We start from the raw sequence: 18,943 nt of genomic DNA, 5'->3' as shown, positions 1-18,943 counted from the left end.
AAAACACCGACATTACTTGTAGAGACGTCATAGAAAAGGTTTCCTTTTGGTAAGGCTGCAGGAGGCCTGGGTATTTTTCTGTTTTGCTCTTGAAACACGTAGCATTTTCTGAAGTTAGGAATGATTGAAATGTGTGTGTAGTCAACACAACTTCTGTTGTTTCATTTTCATTATTTTTTTCTTGTTAAATTCACTTGCAGTTGGTTTCTAGCAAATTTTTAGTTTTTCCAAATTCAATTTAGAAACACATCATAGGCTACAAGTTTTTCTAAATGCGATATTGCACAGGTTTAAAGCACTATAGCTTTGAAATACTAAACAATTGGACCTGTAAAATTTGCAAATTTGAAGTGTCAAGAAGAACTGATCTTTTAAAGCATTATAGACTTAGACATGGTCATGGTGGAGAATTTCTCCCTTGCCTCTATTGGGAGTGTTATTGCTCGTTTAAAACATGGGGCAGCCTGAGAACCCATCTGTCAAGAAGCCATTCAACACATGAGACAGGGACACGCACAGAAGTTCTGTCCTTTAAATGTTCATGTTGTTCTTTAAACACAATCTCCACAGAAAGAGAATACTTTGAACACATTGGCCATCATTTAAAAAAGCAGGATACCGTGTCTTGTGTTTTTGAAAATTGCTCTTTGAAAACAAACATTTATGGAACATTTGCCTCTCATAGGAGCCGGAAACACACTCCTCATTCCCTGGATGACTTCAGGCCTGAGCTCTTGCAGAGGTTTGTTAATCCTTCAAATACAGGAGACGATCCTATTGAGGAGGATATGGAGGGTACAGTGAGTGAAGATCCTGAAGATGAAGAAATGAGAGAACTGCCATACTTAATTGAAAAAAATGTTGCCCACCTGCTGCTGAAAATGGAGAGCTTATTCAATGTACCACAAAGGTGTATTGATGAGTTAGTGGAAGAACTTCACTTTATTTCTTCATCAGCTTCAGGTCCTCTTTTAAAAGATATTTTACGGTCATGCTTAAAGAAGCATAATTGTGAGGTTGATGATTTTATCATCTCAGAGATGGCGACAGACCTATGTAAATCTAACCCAATTACATTAGCTCTAGGACATAATGCTCCTCTGTCCACCTCCTACAAAAGAAGAGAGTATTTCAAGGAGCATTTTTCCATGGTGGAACCTATAGAGTACATTCTCACTGCTAGGGAGAAAAGAAGTTTCCAATATGTACCTATTTTAAAGTCCTTACATGAGGTTTTGAAGAAGAAAGAGATCCAGGATTTGCTCAGACATAGCTCTGAAGCAGACAGCAGGTCTGATACTCACTTCTACAAATAATTTCATGATGGCATACATTTTAAAAACAATACATTGTTATCAGAAAACATTCCATCCATTTCTCTCATTCTGTATGTGGATGATTTTGAAGTGTGTAATCCACTTGGCACATCAAGAAAAAAACACAGAATTACTGCTGTGTATTGGGTTTTAGCTAATGTGCCACCATTGCTCAGATCCTCGCTGACATCAATCTACCTTGCCATTCTCTGCAAGGCTGATGTTAAAAAATTTGGCTATAGTGCTGTGTTAGAACCACTGCTAAAAGACCTTGCCAGCCTAGAAGAAGATGGGCTTTACATTCCTTTACTAGGTCTTCGAGTCAAAGGTACTGTGTATTGTGTCGTTGCAGATAACCTAGGTGCCCACTCTATCGGAGGGTTTGTGGAGAGCTTCTCAAGTACACACGTCTGCAGGTTCTGTCTTGGTGAAAGATCCCAATTCCAGGTGAGTGAAGTTAAAACAGGAGCATTTTGTCCTCGGACAACACAAGAGCACAAGGTGCATGTTCAGACAGCGCAGAGAGATACAAGTGCATCTCATTGTTATGGAGTAAAGAGACAGTGCCCACTGACTGACAAACTAAAATACTTCAATGTTTTATCTGGCTACCCACCTGATTTGCTACATGATCTATTTGAAGATATTGTGCCTTTAGAGTTAGCACTATGCCTAAATGCCTTAATCAAAGAGAAATATTTCACACTCGATGAATTAAATAACTTAATCAAAGAGTTCCCATACAGATGGGCAGATAGAACGGATGCACCACAACCAGTTCCACTGACTTTTGCTGCAAGGAAAACTGTTGGTGGGAATGCCCATGAAAACTGGGCTTTGCTTCGCCTCCTTCCTTTGATAGTTGGAGAAAGAATCCCGGAGAATGAACCAGCATGGCTGATCCTTCTGAACCTTAAGGACATAGTTGAGCTTGTCCTTTCTCCTGTTCATACAGACCTCACTATTTGTTTCCTTGACAGCAAGATTTCTGAGCATCGGCACAGATTCCTGGAAGTTTTCCCTCAGGAAAGACTTATTCCGAAGCATCATTTTCTCGAACACTACCCACACCTGATAAAGGCTTTTGGTCCACTTGTGTCTTTGTGGACTATGCGCTTTGAAGCATACCATCAAACATGGGGCAATACCAGTGTCTCGATTTGCCAGAAGCATGGTATGACTTTTAAACCCAGACCACATTGATTCTCGCTGAGGAGGAGAGGATGTTTGGCTCTTCATGACTCTACTAATATGGAGATGTAAAAACGTAATCTGAGTTGTAGTTGTCGATCTCAGTATTATGGATCTCATATTTACATCAAGATGGTAAACTTTGTAGCTTTATTTTTATTACATTATTCTTCAGAGGTAAATGTTAATGTGAACAAAGCTTTCTTCCTATTCTTGTCATTTAGACATAGACATAAATATATTCAACATGTAGTCATTAGTATAAGCAGACATATAGGATCTTTTGCAGTAGAGTCTGTAGAAGTATTCTTATGGACACAAACATAACACTTGCTGCAAAGTTTGATGATGAGGAAATGTCACAGTGTAATGTAAAAACCTCTCAGCATACTAGTTTTTATGATAAATGTGATGAAAAGTCTAAGTCCAAAGCTTGTATTTATCTAGAGGACTTTTTAGTGGTCATATTTTTCTCCCAGACTGAATGTTTATGTGATGTGTCTGCACGCATTCTATAACCCAAACTGATGTAATGTTTTCTCTTATAGATACCCTGATGTCTTCTCAAGTCAAACTTCAGATCATTCTTCAGGACCACAAAATTCGCAAACTGGATTTACCTCATGGAATCCCTGATACTGTGGATGAACTTGAGTCTATTGTGAGAGAGAAATTTGGGCTTGATGGAAAGTTTACCTTGCATTATAAGGATGCTGACTTTGGAGAGGAATATTTTTCTCTTACATCAACAAGTGACATCAAAGACAAAGACACCATTAAGGTAGTTCACATTGTTGAACCTCCTGCAGTTACTCTGACCTTTACTGATGTGGACAGTTCTTTTGAAAGTGTATTAGTAACCTCGCTCCCTAATTCAGAAAACTCTGTCCATCCTGCTAGCAGCAGCTGCTCTTCTGGATCGCAAGACACACTGATTCTTTCATCACCTGAACGTGTTACTCAGCGTACACAGCGTTGGCCCACTAAATTTCCAGTACCTACTTTTGCCTATAACACAGAGCATGTGCTGGCCTCAGGAAATGAAGCTTTCAAAAAGGATGGAATTCAGCTCAGCTTTGCCACAATCCTTTCAGACATCCTTGAGAAGCTGGCTGAAAGCATCTTTCTGTATGTTGCCTACCCCACAAGTGTGCAGTTGAACGATGTTGCTGAGGCACTGATTCAGAAGCATCCTTGCCTTAAAGAACCAGGTTCATATAACGGATGCTATGGATGGCAGCAAAGATTGAAATATAAAATGGCTGGCTATAGATCTAAATTGAGAGGGCTTGGATGCCCTGAGCTTGATGTGAACTCTCTTAAAAAGAAGCAAGCACATGAGAAAGCACCTGCAAAGAATATCAAAAAGCCAAAAAGAGCAGAGGTGAACTATTTACCTCCTCACCCACAAGGAGAAACGGAAGGAACTTTGGAACATGTAAGATTAGAACTCCTTGATGAAGTAAAGAAGAGGAACAACAGCCTGGTCATCAGTGAGAAAATGGCAAAGACATTCTCCATTCGCAGGCAGGAAGTTGCCAATGAAGCACCACCAATCAGTGACTTAACAGACCGATGGCCTGCTCTTTTCGATACAACGCAGGTTAATATTGTTTCAGAAAATTGTTTGCGGTATGTGCAATGTCAGTCAATTTTCTACATTAACAAATCGCGCCCTTTTATTTGTTTTTGTGTTTTATACAGATAAATGAAGAATTCAGAAGGATCACCACTGTTGGTCTTGAGACAACATTTATGGCAAAACTGGACCAGTATACCCCAAAAATAATGGCCTTGGTGTCCTCAAGAGGAGGTGCTGCAAAAAGGAACATTCAGCACATAAAGAACATGCTGCTGGAGGTATAAATACATGTAACAGTTCATTTAAAATACAAAAAAGTTAGTTAAATAAATCAGAAAAAAATACATAATAGATTTGTATTTAAAATTGTCATTATTCAACACTTCCAAAACGAAAGAATATACAATAATGAATAAAAGTTATATTTTTTGATTTGCACATTTCTTTTTAAAGATTTGTTTTTTAAATTCCATTTTCTTGTATTATTTACAGGAACAGTCTGTAGAAAGGAGGAGAGAAGCTGCAATCCGTAGCGTAATGGTGTACCTGAGAGAACAGGAGGAGGATCTCTTCAAAGAACAGTTGGTAGGTAAATCCAACAGTTCTACTGATAACTTCAGGATTTAACCTGGGCTGTGTTTAGGGATGGTAGACAGTGCAACTGAATAATAACTAGAATCAGGACAATTTGTGATATATTCAGTAAGTTTTGTTTTTGTCTGAAAGCAAAAGTAAGTTTGAACTGGGCTTTGTGGGCAGTGTTTGTGTTTAAAGTATGCCATTAATATTGTTTGTTTTGCTACTAAATGGCATTCCCTAAACCCAGGTTTAATCCTGAAGTTATCCCTTAAGTTCAGATACGCTGCATTTTTGTCGTTTTTATATATGACAAAAAACACTGACATTGATTCTGACCTACTTATACCAGGATGGTGATGAAGTGATGAATATTGGGTTAGGGTTAGGGTTAGGGCATCTGAACCAGCCAACGCAAGGGTGGTGATTGAGGGAGCAGAAGTCCTGGATGGCCTGACTGTCCCGAGAGCATGTGCCTTGCTCATGGGACTAATATATGCATTCAACCTGAGCAACCCAAAAGAACTAAAGAGCACTTTTGAGGCATTTCAAAAGATCTTCGTTGAGCTGGATGCTCTGCGAGCTAGTCCCAAGGTAATGTCTTTAAAAAGTAAACTGTTGTTCTAAAATGTAAGCTGCGTTCTAATTTCACAAATGTTGCACTGTTATATTTGTGTTGGTTTTTGGTGCAACATACAGCACCTCTATTGTTCCCAGTTGGTTATTGATTAGATACACCCAGTATAGCCAATTGATGTATTTTTTTTCCAAACACCAGCAACATTGTTTTATGCATTCCTTTTATCATGACAAGTGTTGTGTTTCCTTATTTTTGTTATTTAACATGCAGAGAGTGACACATTGAATTTAGTTTAGGGGATCAGTCTTCCAAAATTCAAATATTAATTTGAATTTAAGTTTTTTTTTGTGTGTGTGTGTTTAACAGCAAACTCCTGCAAATATTTGACCTTTGTGTCTTCATTTGGAGCTCCTCCATGTTTATTTGATGGTTGGCATTTATATACAATAAACCCGTTTGACCATTAAACTGACTGAACTGTATTAATGTTAATAAAATGAATGTTATTGATAAGAAATTGAGGAAACAATTTGAAATGATATTTGTGATGAGAAATGCAAAACAAATGAGCTGGAATAGCTTAAATTAAGTAAAATGATACCTTAATTTAACATGAACCATTTTATTAAAATTAAGTTGGTTCAGCTTAATTAACTGAGTTTCTAACATTAAAAGTCTTGTTGGATTTACTGAAAAATTTTAGTTGAAATTTATTAAAAAGATTGATGCAAATTGTTACCTTAATTTAATTAAGTGGAGCCTTTGTATTTTTTTTTAGAGTGTAGTAACAATTGATATCAGCACATCATAGAAATAATACCCACGCAATATTAATCCAATCACAGTCTCTTATGGAGCTCTGATTTTCCGTGATGATGCAAAAACGAACAGGGAAAAAACAGAATTCACTTACTGAAGCAAAGTTGTCAATATTATTCTTTCTTTTTTAATTATCTTTGTAATTTTTTGAATGAAATGAAATGGAAATTGGAATACCACAAAACAATTTAAGGCTTTAAATGTAATACTGTGACACCGCATTGTTTTGAGGTAACTAAGGATAAATGAGATCTGGAAAAGCTCCAAATAATTATTAAAATGACTCACATCAGGATAGCACAGTTAAACGTTTAATAAGGCTTGATAAATTGTGCGATGCTTATATGGAAACGCGTTTTGAAGAGAAAAAAAAAGGCTGTTCACTTCAAACAAGAAGATGAAGAAGATGGGCAACTGTTGGTAAGGGGGCCGCATCAGTCTAATTTTGTGCAGCCCCCTAAACTAATGCAACAAATAAAAACGGACAGAAAAACATAAATAAATACACAAAATAACTCTGAAAACACACAAAATGAGAGAAAAATAAACAAAAACCCAAATAAAATAGACAAAATAACAAAAATACAAAAACAATTCACACAAAAACATAAAATGAGAGAAAAATAAAGTAATACACAAAATATCTCCAAAGTCACACAAAATGACTGCAAAACCACATCAAACTGTAATAAAAACCTAAATAAAATAAACAAAAAATACACAAACCAAAAAACACACAAAATGAACTCCAAAAACAAACGAAAAGGAGAGAAAAAACAAAAATGTGTCTAAATGCTGACATGGATGTTGATCATGTGACCCTCAGATCAGAAAAGAAATCATGCATTATTAACTATTGTCAGTGCTTTCCTTAGAAAACAATGAGAGCGTATATTTTTTAACACTAAGAGCAATAACACAGGCTCAGGTCGCCAACCAGAGGAATGCAGAAGCATTTGGCTCGGACTCCAGGGGTGGTTTGGATTTGACCCATCACCCTCACCCCGACTCTTACCTCCCATCAGAAAGAGGCTTGTTAATTTGTTGCGCTTGACCCCGGTCCTTGTTCTCAACGTGTATCTAGTTTGTAAAAAGTGCTTTTATCTTGTTTCTAAATATGTCTGGGCTCAAAGGGTTATGATGCTTTTATATTGGTGAGGGAGGAGACAATAGCTGGGGGCACAAGTGCTGACCCCCAACCCCACACACCCAGTCTCTCTTTCAGTGTGAGCTGCTCTTGTCTAGCTCTTGTCTTCTACTCCTTTTGGCCCTTTGCACAGCGACATGCATGAGCAAGCATTCATATGCAGACAAACACAGACTTTCTCTGACAAATTTAGACTGATATGCATGGCCACACAAACAGAGCCGGTAAACGCGCACACACACACCGACACTTTGATTTGACTGTGTTACCCTTTCCCACCCCCTGGAGCCCTTTAGGTTTATGTTTGTCTGTTATGTCACGGGGGCGGGGTGGGGTCACCGTTTAGGACAGTGTTTCTCAAATGGGGGTACGCAACGGCACTACAGGGGGTACTTGAGAGAGGGAGAGAGAGTGTAGAAAATTACATATGAAGGCATTAAAAATGTGGGCTTTTATGTTTATTTTTGGTTAAAAATTATAATCATACAAAAAATTACCAGTAACACACAAAAGTAACAGAGAAATGTGCAAAAGGACATAAGAAACAACCATACAACACCAAAAACACACACACACAGAGAAAGAGTCATTTAAATAATAACAAAAACACACAAAATAGGAGAAAAATATAGTGAATAATAAAAAACAGACAAAAAACAACAAAATACACAAAATGACAACAACCAAAAATATGTTATCACTCATTCATTCCATCATTATGCTCTATAGTTGTTTTTTCACAGAATTCTGAGCAAAATGTGTTAGTCAGACATAAGGGGGTACTTGGATTCAAAAGAGAAAGGGGTACTTGAGCCAAAAAGGTTTGAGAACCACTGGTTTAGGAAACGTGTGCGAACGGTTGTAAAATCCTGGGAATTTTCAAAGTTGTAAACTGTCCGTGGGAACTAACGGAAACAAACAATTAATTTACAAAATTGAAGGTTGTCTTCTAAAATAGAATTATGCCAAAACATCGATTATTATATTAATCACGATTCAACACGTGACGATCCATAAATGTTCAAAATCGATTGTTTTTCATATCTATCTATCTATCTATAAAGCAGCAAAGGTCTGTGTGCGTGTATGTGTGTGTGTTTGTGGAGCGAATATCTCCCAGTGTGAGTGTCGGGATGTACATGCTGAACGCACACAGAGCCGTTTAGAGAGAGAGTTGCGACTTTGGTGTTACAAAACGTTTATTTTTTGTGCTACTTCCGGGTCTCTTTTTATCTCTCAACAACCTGTGACGGATTATGTGCATGATGCACGCGGCTGACACACGTGCACACGTGTGTGAGAGATAACCCACGGTGGAGATGGAGGTGAAAAAATACACAAAATGACAACAGAATCACACTACAATGGCAAAAAAAAAAAAAACAATAATTATACAAAAAAACAACTGAAAAAATACACATATCGACTCCAAAAAACATGCATTACAGAAAAATACACCAAACAAAAATACATATGTGCGTGTAGGAATAATTTATTTTCCAAAAAACATGATTATAATATACATTGCAATTAACAACAGTTAACCTAATGTAACTTTACAATAATAAGCTGTTGTATTCATATAAATCTGATCGACAATCATTTTTTTTTATCATTGGTGGATTTTTTTATCGATGGTCGACTCACGTGATGTTTTAAACATTTTTAAATCAGTACAGTAATCTCTGTGAATGGCTAATCCAGCACAGGTACATCTCAGTACGTAGTGGTCACATATTGAGATTAAAAGAGAATCTCAGTGCTGAGGTAAACTCACCAGCACTCTCACACACGCACGACCATCAGCCGCACGCATGCACCCACTCCGACTTGAGAGCTTTGCTAGTATATCACTCTGCAACTCTTTCAAAGTCCAACATGCCAAAAATATCAAATACTGAAAAGGTTGTTCAACTAAATTTTTGTTAAAAAAAATCATTGTATGTATTTAAAAGCCACTGATAAGTCCAGAATTATCTGAAATATGTGAAAATCAGATGTTTATTAGTCAGGTGAATGAGGCCTAAAGTAAGTGTTCAGAGACTGATGTCCCAGGTATCTGAAACATAAGACAAAGATTTCCAGTCAGTGAGCTAACGCTAACACTAATAGTGTGTTTCCACTGGTGGTATCGGCTCTACTCGGCTTGGCTATATTCTCCTTTTTGCGTGACTCCACTGGGAAAAAGCTCAGTCTGTCGGGGTTGGGAACCGGAAGGTTGCCGGTTCAAGACCCGGTGCGGACCAAAAAACGCAAGTTGTTATGGTAGTTGGAGAGGTGCCAGGGCACTTCTCGAGTACTGCCGAGGTGCCCTTGAACAAGGCACCAAACCCCAACACTGCTCTGGTGCGTTCCCTTCATAGTAAAAGCAGCCCCACTCTGACATCTCTCCATTAACGCTTGTCCACAGGTCCTGTTTGTGCATGTGTGTATTACAGGCCTGTGTGTGTGAGAAACATGTCCCTAAAATAACAGTGTGTAAAACACAAATTTCCCTTCAGGGATTAATAAAGTATTTCAAAATTCAAAAGAAAAAAAGGACCTCCTCCGTGGTTCCAAAAAGAGCAGCCCTGGTCTAAAAATGTGACGTAGGCTCAAAGCAGACACTGATTGGTTGAGAGAATCATCAAAGCATGGACTCATCAACTCACAGAGTGGAAACATTTGGCCACCATTAATTTTTCACGATGGCAGCAAAAAAGTGCAATCAGTGGATGGAGTCTGGCATTTTAGAGTCAGGTTGGAGCTCAATGCAAACGGTCCAGAAAAACAGTATCGGGTCCTGAAAGCGAGCAGCGTGGAGCCGTGTAGAGCCAATACTGCAATGGAAAGGCGCCATAAATGTTTGAAGTCAAACTACAACATGAATCACTCAGGAACAGTTCCAAGTGCTTCTCCTTATGATCACATTAATGAAATGAAAAGTAGCAGATCAGTGCTGATTTCCACTGGTCTTGATGGCCAGTCTGAGACCTTCAATAAGACCTTTGTCTTTGAGTACTACAGCATTACTAGACGCTCTAAGGTTCAGGTGGATCTTTCATTTGTTTCACTTTAATTCTTCGTTGCGAACAAGCAAAGCGATTCTGGAGCCGATCAAACTCAGGACGGGGTGAAAACGGCGGTTTTGGAGCGGAGCTAGCGTACGTTCATGCTAACGCACAGCACAGCCCGGATTGACAGGTTTGTAGCCACAGGGTGAGGTCTGTGCACAGTGCGTCTGTTCAGGGGAATGTCAATGCGTAATGCATGTGTGCATGAAGCTATCTGTGTGTCTGCGGAGTGTAAGGTGTGTGTATGTGTGTGTGTGTGTAATGAGGGGGTTCAGAGGTAGCTGTGATTATTCTCACCTCCTGTGGTGTGGGTCCTCAGGCTCTGTGGGCCCCAGAGAAAGCGCCCTGTATTTAGTGTGTGGGAAAACACATTCTGCCCCTTATCGCTGCATTGTTGGAGCCTCGCTCTTTTCTTCTCTTTTTTTTTAACTAATTGAATTCTTGACTCCAAAGCCACAGGGACAGCCCGGTGGAGACCAAAGGAAAGACATGAATTTCTGGCTTTTTCTTGCGGTTGAGTGAGGCAGAGCAGTGGGGGTGAAATTGCAGTGTGTAAGGGCTGGCTGTTGGCGGTAGTGGTGGGGGGTGCAGTCTGAGAGGGCTGCCTCAGGCTGGCTGGGTGGCTGTTGTGGCGTCACCCTGTACTTACTGGAGGTCAGAGGTCTTCCTCCCCTGGTGATGGTGAGAAAGTGGCGAATTGGGGATGGTTTATCCAACAATCATTTTCTTCTTTTTGGAAACTTTCAAAGGCACTTTTGGCCCCTGCAACATCTTTGTAGTTGTGCTTCAGGAATTCTAGACAAAACAATTGTACCCCACCACCCCAAACCCCCCTCTACACTCACTGGCTTCTGTCCACCCTTTCAACCCAAGAGGTCAGTGTAGCGTACACCACAGCCACATCCCACTCCTGCTTTATGTCGGATGCCAATCTGGTCTGAGAGGATATTAGAGCGAGGAATTAAAGTGACAGAAAGAGAGGAATACCTTTGATTGAGTCGAACTGACGCACTATAAATTTTGATAAGCAATTTTTTGGATTATTCTAAAACAATGGAGTCCAATGTGTCCACACAATTTGACATGTGAGTTAGCAGAAGTGTGCTAAAACAGTCAATGTATGTTTGGATCATTGAACTTTCCGTTCAGAAAAGGAAATCGAAAAACAAAAAACAAGTGGTTATTTGATTTTCCTTTTTAAATTGAAAAACAAAAATTGAAATAAAGGCATAATTCCTTATCAGGGTAAAGATGGGATAACAAAACATTCAAAAATGGATTGATTTTCAATTTTTGTTTCTTAAAACAAAAAAATAGAAACACCAGAGGACAGAAACAAAAAAAATGCCAGTTTTTCATGATAATGAGACCAGAAGATGTTCTTTTCAAAATAAGAGCACATATATGAGGATGCTGCTGTTTTTCTGGTACCAAAATACAGTATATGAATTATCTCTATATTTTCCCCATTGTTTAAAATGTTATAAGAACTGTACTTCCAAATCATTTTTGAAAAAACAAAACAAGGCGTGTCATTTGCAGAAATCGCTGTAAATTTACTGTATTGCACCAAAGTTGAAGAGGACGTGAGGAGATTTTGCACAGAAAATGCTTTAATGCGACTCACTGATGTACACCAAATTATTTATTTGGGGGATTGTAAATGGTGGGTTAACATTTTAGTGTTTTTTGTTTTTTTTTTAACCAAGTTGGTCACTGAGAACTAGTTCTGCAGCATCAGGGAAAATACAACATAAATAAGTGTATATAAGAGAAGCATGAAAAAAAACAACCAGGGTTGAAACATGTAAAACAGCAGGAACATATCATACTATATATATATATATATATATACACATATATATATTGGTAGTTTCTTATGTCATTTTGTCTGTTTCTCTGTTATTTTGGGGAATTTTGCTGTAGTACTGTGTATGTTTCTCTCATTTAGTGTGCCTTTGTTGTCATTTTGTGTGTTGCTGGTAATAGGTATTTTTCTCTCGTAGTGTGTGTCATTTTGTGTTTTGTTGTTTGTTCTTTTTATTATTCAGTATATTTTGCTCTTATTTTGTGTGATTTTGTTGTCGTTTTGTGAGTTGCTGGTAATATTTAGTATTATTATCATTTTTATATAAAAACAAACTTTATCCCACTAAACACGACGTCCGAAAAAGACGTTGTAAAAACTTTCATTCTGCACCGCTGGTCCTAGGAACCCTAAGCCTGTAAGCATACGCGGGCTTGGCCCCCTAATTTTGTTCGTGTAATTGATAATTCATTACAATTATGGCATATTTATGATTGTAATTTAAAAAGTATATTGCTGTCGCAATCATAATTAAATTGTAATTGAGTTTAGATAATTACCATGAAAACTTGATAAAATTGAACAGTTTAAATTATAATTTAAACTGTTGAACCATGGTACAGTTCTCTGTACAGTTCTACACATATGTAGATAAAAATTAATGAAATATGTTTCAGATCAAGCTTTCCCACATTTTACCATTTTAAATAGAAATCTATGGGTATACTTACAGAAAAGAAGCTCAGATGCCCACATCATAATTATTAATACTTTTTATTGATTAGGAAGCCTAACAAGGTAATCAATAGATAGAAAGTAAATTAGATGATAGATATTTAAGTGTATTTTACAGATGATTTAGGACCCATTAGCATTAGAGATGCTAACAGAAAGCTAACACAAGAGGAAGGTTAACTTTTATTAGGTTATTTAATTGTGATTAATTGTAATTAACTTTAGTAATTGAGAAATTAATTATAATTGACTTTTGGGGAAAAATAATAATTGTAATTATGTTGTAATTGGAAAAATACACTAAAATTGTAACTGAATTGTAATTGAACATGGGTAATTGCAACTGAAAAATGTAATTGACCCCAACCCTGACAGTGAAACAAATGAAGTAAATGCTTAAAAGCAAGTGCAATGAAGCTGAACTATCGTTGTTTTGTGTTTTTGAATAAAGAAAGAAGAATGAACGAGCTGAGTTTTTGAGTACTTTCACATTTTATAAAGTGTAAAATGTTCTTTTAATCTTGAAAAATACATCAATACTTTTCAACCACATAACCATCAATGGGTGAGGTATAAAAACTTTAATCTATTCTGAATTGTTGTTTTCATTTGACAAATGTAACCATTATAATAGTAGCATTAAAAATATATATATATTTTAATTGGACTGCCACTTGGTGTGTGTGGATTTTCCACATCAGGTTAATAGAGCTGTGAGCTGTGACTGGGCTAATGTTTAAACACTGCACAGGATGTGAGACTTTTAGGGCGGTACTCTCTCATCTATTAAAACATGTCTACATAGATTACATATCTGTTCAGAAAACAACTTCAATTTGAGTAAAATATTAGCTTAAATGTCTTAATTAGCCAATAGCTAATGTATGAGAGTGGTTGTGGTTTTTGAAATGACACAGTGCTTTAGTACATGTGCATCAATAATCCACCACAAATATTTGAATTCTTAAAAAAGCTGTTTCGCAAAGAAAAAAAAAGTATTTCCGATGATGTTAAAAGTCCTATATCATGCAAATCAACTTTTCATCTTTTAACCTTGTTACAATGTTAATTCCTTATCAAAAACACCCCCAAGGTATTACTGGGGTTCCTTCCTGCATCTACAAACATGTTGTTTTAACCCCACATGAGGTAGTTATCTCAAATATAAATGAAAAGTTTAGAACAATTCTGGCCAAAATACTAAATTACATCAGTTCATTTAAGGATCTATTCTCCCGTCTGGACTTAAGCGCTTTTTTTTTTGCGCGCCTGCAGTTACGCGCCTGACACGCCCACCGCGCGTAAGAAGCCAAAAAAAAACATACGCACCATGTTTTCTCAGAGAGAAGTGGTCATGTGACAAGGTACGTCACGTCCTGTGATGTTTAATTGTGTAAAAAGTGTTTTCATTGTTCTTTTGTGAAACATTTCAAGATGAAATAGTCTGAAAAACCTCCTCATGAAAAGGGAAAAACCTTTTGCCGATATATATTTTTTTAAATTCAGGTGTTTCTAGGGCTGTACAATTTATCAAATTTTTTTTTTTTATTTTATTTTATTTTTTATCAAATTTTAATCATAGCTACGATTATATTAACCAAATTGTCGACAATATTTACATTTAAAATACGGACTCTGCACTCTATAAAGCTATAATTATTCAGTTAGCCTTTGGTACATTTTAAATTCTTGGGTTCCATCCATCCATCCATTTTCTGACCCACTTTTTTCAGGGTCGTGTGGCTCTGCTGGTGCCCATCTCTAGCTCTCATTGGGCATTTATAATCATGATTACAATATTGATCAAATTAATCGTGATTATCATTTTGGCCATAATTTGGCCCAAGGTGTTTCCATTACCATTTTTCATTGAATTATTTAGATTTTGTGCGTATCCAAGGGTAATGGAAACAGTTCCTGTTGGCAAAGAAAGGACAAGGTATGAGCCATCTTTGAACCAACGCTTCACATCCAGAATGTCAGTGAGACTTAGTTTGTTCAACAGCAGATCCTCATATTTCTACTTTTACTTACTGAGAAAAGGATTAGAGGTGTAATAATGTGGAGACTGGTACAACTCTTACTACAACAGGAAAGTTTTCTAAGCCTTTTTCCAGCTGCCTAATACTGGTGTGTATTTACTTCAGTTCCAGTATGACACCGGCAACAGACTGGTAACAGTGTGATGTGTGTGGAAAAAGCCACAGATAGGATCAATGTGAATTTGAAGTCTGTGGGAATAGAAGTGGGCGCTGTAGCCTTGACATTTGGGCTCGGCCAAAATAAGCCTGAAAGAGCTTGAGACGTTCCAGCAGAAACAAAGCAATGGAAACAGGTGGGATGAGGTGTGTGTCCATGTGTGTGTCCGTGTGTGTGTGTTTTCCTTGGCTGTGTAAAATGTAGAGATGTTTGATATGAGCTTCTTGCCCATACGATACAATACATCGATATTGTCTAGTCAATACCGATATCAGAAACTAATCAGAATACGCAGAAATACACGAAAACTTTGTTAACAGGAGTACAGTAGCCCGCCTACCTGCCCGTTCATAACAGTTATAAACATCTAGAGACTTAATGCTTTTAGGTTTTCTTTTGTTTATACATTGGGTTTTTCTATCAAATATGTATAAATATCTGACCATTAAACATTGGGCCAGGAGCGTACATCTAATGACCACTCGTTTTCAGGAACGCTGCATGGGTCCCACATCGTTCACCTGTACTTAAAGTGAGTTTCCTTAAATAAGCGACCGCGTCCTCAGGTGATAAACTTTCTACAAACTATTTATGAGCCTTAACAGCGGTTCATTCATTAACATTTTTACATTTTTCAAGCATCACATATGTAAACAACATGGTTTGTTGGTTGGTTATTCACACACACACGTCAGTCATGTGTCTCATGTTTGTTCACATTGAAATGTGTCTATAGGTTGACCCGCTCATTCTCCAAGTTCAAACGTATTAAAAACCAGTTGAGGAGCACAGTGGGACAGGAGAGACTGAGTGGACTTACCATGTTGTTCATAGAGAATGAGAGAACAAAATAAAATGGACATACAGAGCATCGTGGTTGAGTTCACGGAGCACAAGGCTGTCGTACGTCCTTCATATAGTGGTGAGTAGGTCTATAGTACTTCATATTAAATAGTGTTAGTGAACACGTGGGTCACTGTGTCAGTTTTACTAAACTTTATCAAATCTACCGATACAGGCTCTGAGCTGAAATGGTTAAAGTGGGTGTCAGAATAAAGCGCTCGCTATCCGTGGTGCTGAGAAGCTTTGAAGTTGTGTTAGTGACCATCCTAATGTTTTTGTTGTTCTATTGTTTTGTTTTACTTCATGTCGTTTGATGGACTTCAAAATGACACAGTCGCTCTCTGTGGTGTTGAAGCTTGTAAGCCACGCTGTTGTGGTCATGTGTATGTTGTAAAATTATGTTATCATGAGCTTTATTATTTTGGTTTAAAGAGACCGGTCATTTGCCCCGCCCCCAGCCTGGCTCTGATTTGTTCCGCTACTGCCAGACGGTATTCACATCCGTGCGCGTGCATGTAGAATGATCCGTTGAGTTAGAAACCTGACGAGTAGCTTCATGTGTTGCTACACACTACGTCTGGTTGAAGCTACACTGTTTATATTATATAATGGACGGTGATTACGGTAACAAAGCTGAGGATGTGCACAGGCAACATCGGGGGCAGCTAAATGGCTGCAGGGGTCCTCAGGTAAAAACAGGAGTATCCGAGTAGATCGCCTGTATTAAATGCGGCTGATGTATGTAATTCTGGGTTATTCAGATTAATCCTTTTTGTGTCCAAGGATGCAACAATTATTACAACAGTATCAATGAAAAAAAGAAAAAACAACAGAAAAGCCCCCTACGACATCACACCATAGGAAATCTAAATCAGACAGTAGGGCCTCCTACGCTCAACAGCGCTGGCGAGAACCCTGACTGACATTTTATGGCAAATATCGGCCGATAACATTGGTGGGCTGATAATATCGCCCATTCCTACTGTACTTTTTCCTAACTCTCATAGATCTATGTATTATACAATAGAATATCATCATTATTATATTATTATTGTCATTTTTTAAAACAACAACTTGGTTAGCAGCGAGAAATACACATTAAAAGAATAAAATAATAAAGCACAATTAAAAAAAACAGCAACAAAATGAATAAACATGTTTTTAAAAATAGACATGTATTAAAAACACTAGTACAGTATCCGTCGGAAGTATGTATTCATATGTGAGCTTAAGTAGAGTTGTCAATTATGGCCAAATGAGAATATGTTTGAAGGTTTGATGTACAAAGAGGTGTCCATACTCTGTAATCTGTTATAAAGGGCTTTATTTGTGGGTAAAGAGTAAATTAGTGTGTGTGATTTACTTGGTTTAATTCTGAGACATGAACATGATAAATTAATAAATAAAGTTTGTCACAATGCAGCGGTTTAGGTAGACTCTAATGAAAGACATAAATTTGTAGAAATAAAAGTATTTATTTAACATTTCTTAGTGTAGGGGTAATTATCGTGTGTGTGTGTCTCGCTACCCGTCTGTGGGCCCAGTTTCACACACACGCACATACATTAGCTGTGAGCGTGCACCCACTCCTCACTCAGGTTGAAATGCGTGTGTCTCACTTCCAATGCGTGAAACTTGAGAGCTTTGCTAGTATATCAGTGAGAGCGTGCGGCTGCTCAGACGCCCCTCCCCCTCTCCGGTCTAACCTTCCATCCGGTGTTTACATTATAGCTGTTACTGCTAGCTGCTAGCATTTAACACATAGAATAATATAAGAAGAAACACTGAGAACACGCAGAACAAACAATAATCATAGTGGAGCCGTGTTATGGACCCATCCACTCATAAAAACCTTACGTTCCTCTGAGATCAGCTGCTGCCCACAGTTCATGGAGAAGGAGGAGGAAGTGACCCGTGATTTAAAGGAAGTTTGGGGTCACGGGAATAATTTTAAATAACCATGAAATATTAAGCTAAATAACTTTTAGCAGTACAAAAACGTTTTTAATATTGACCTTTTTTAAACCCAAACAACGTCATGACCCGCTGAATACCAAGAGGGAGCCGTAATCTTAAACGTTTTGCAGCACCTATTTACTCCAAAATAACGGAAGCACACACTTAAGGTTCAGGTCGAACAGACACCGTGTCGGGGAGAAATTTGCTACACACACATGCACGCACGCACGCACAAACTTTGCCTTGAATATGTAAAAAATACAACAAAAACACAAAAAATGACAGCAGAAAAACCCAGGAAACAACAAGAAAAATACACAAAATGAGAGAAAAATACACAAAATTAAATTAAAAAAAGTACAAAATGACAGCAAAAATACACAGAATGACAGAAAAAGATAAAAAAATGACAATAACAATAAATAATCTACAAACATGAAACAACAATCATACGCCCACAAAAACAGGTACAGTAGGTGTGTGTAACATGTAATAGCTGAATTACATTTAAATGAGTCACTGGAGTTGTGTGTGGAGGGCTAATAAATTAGAAATGAGTTCACGTGTGTGTTCTTCAAAGAGCTTTAATTCATCAGACGGCTGCTCAGGGAAAAGTTAAAAGGAATCAGTCGGCTGAGGAAACGTCTTCAGCTCCTAAACTCCACCAGTTAATCATGTGGATACAACGACACCAACTTCATCCTTTTAATCACTCGGACTCAAACAACTTCATTAATTATTCGTTTGTTTGTTGGTGTTAATGAAATCAGGGCTTGTTAAGAAGCAATAATCAACTAACAGAATTTATTTTTTTGTTATTTTCAGATTTAAATGCATATTGTGATATTATTGTGGAAAACTATGCTAATCGTGATAACCAATGTGAGTAGAGCGATTAAAAGCCAAGTCCTTACCTTTTAGTGGGACTGATGGCAACAGACCACACTCTGTCACACAATGCAATAGTATCTCTGCGGGAGATAGACATCAAAGTCCAAATCTGAAGAAAGACACAAATGTTCCACATTGAGCACAAGTTACTCTCCAGTGGGCAGGAACCAACCAAAGTCACCCTAGCACAGATTTATCACTAGTAACGTAAAAAATATAAATTGTAGAAAATGTAGAACATGGGA

The 18,943-nt window shown here is 37.7% G+C and overlaps 1 protein-coding gene and 1 long non-coding RNA gene across 6 annotated transcripts in view; one reads left to right on the top strand and one right to left on the bottom strand.

Moving 5' to 3' along the window:
- Positions 1-18,943, bottom strand: part of fbxw4 (F-box and WD repeat domain containing 4) — a 79,755-nt gene that overhangs the window by 44,694 nt on the left and 16,118 nt on the right. For all 4 annotated transcript variants that reach the window (XM_028468144.1, XM_028468145.1, XM_028468146.1 and 1 more), the window contains exon 5: positions 18,722-18,807. In XM_028468144.1, the coding sequence (XP_028323945.1) occupies positions 18,722-18,807 (86 nt within the window). The remainder of the gene's footprint in view (positions 1-18,721; positions 18,808-18,943) is intronic.
- Positions 652-4,303, top strand: LOC114476549 (uncharacterized). Of its 2 annotated transcripts, XR_003675609.1 has the most exons (4): positions 652-742; positions 1,669-1,763; positions 3,056-3,288; positions 4,212-4,303. It is a non-coding gene; the product is annotated as an uncharacterized LOC114476549 (long non-coding RNA). The 2 variants fall into 2 exon arrangements; XR_003675608.1 differs by lacking the exon at positions 4,212-4,303 and having other exon boundaries at positions 3,056-3,377.

The sequence above is a fragment of the Gouania willdenowi genome, chromosome 15, assembly GCF_900634775.1.
Source record: "Gouania willdenowi chromosome 15, fGouWil2.1, whole genome shotgun sequence".
Lineage (NCBI taxonomy): Eukaryota > Metazoa > Chordata > Actinopteri > Blenniiformes > Gobiesocidae > Gouania > Gouania willdenowi.
Note: the sequence above shows the minus strand (reverse complement) of the source record. Positions and strands in the feature narration are given on the sequence as shown.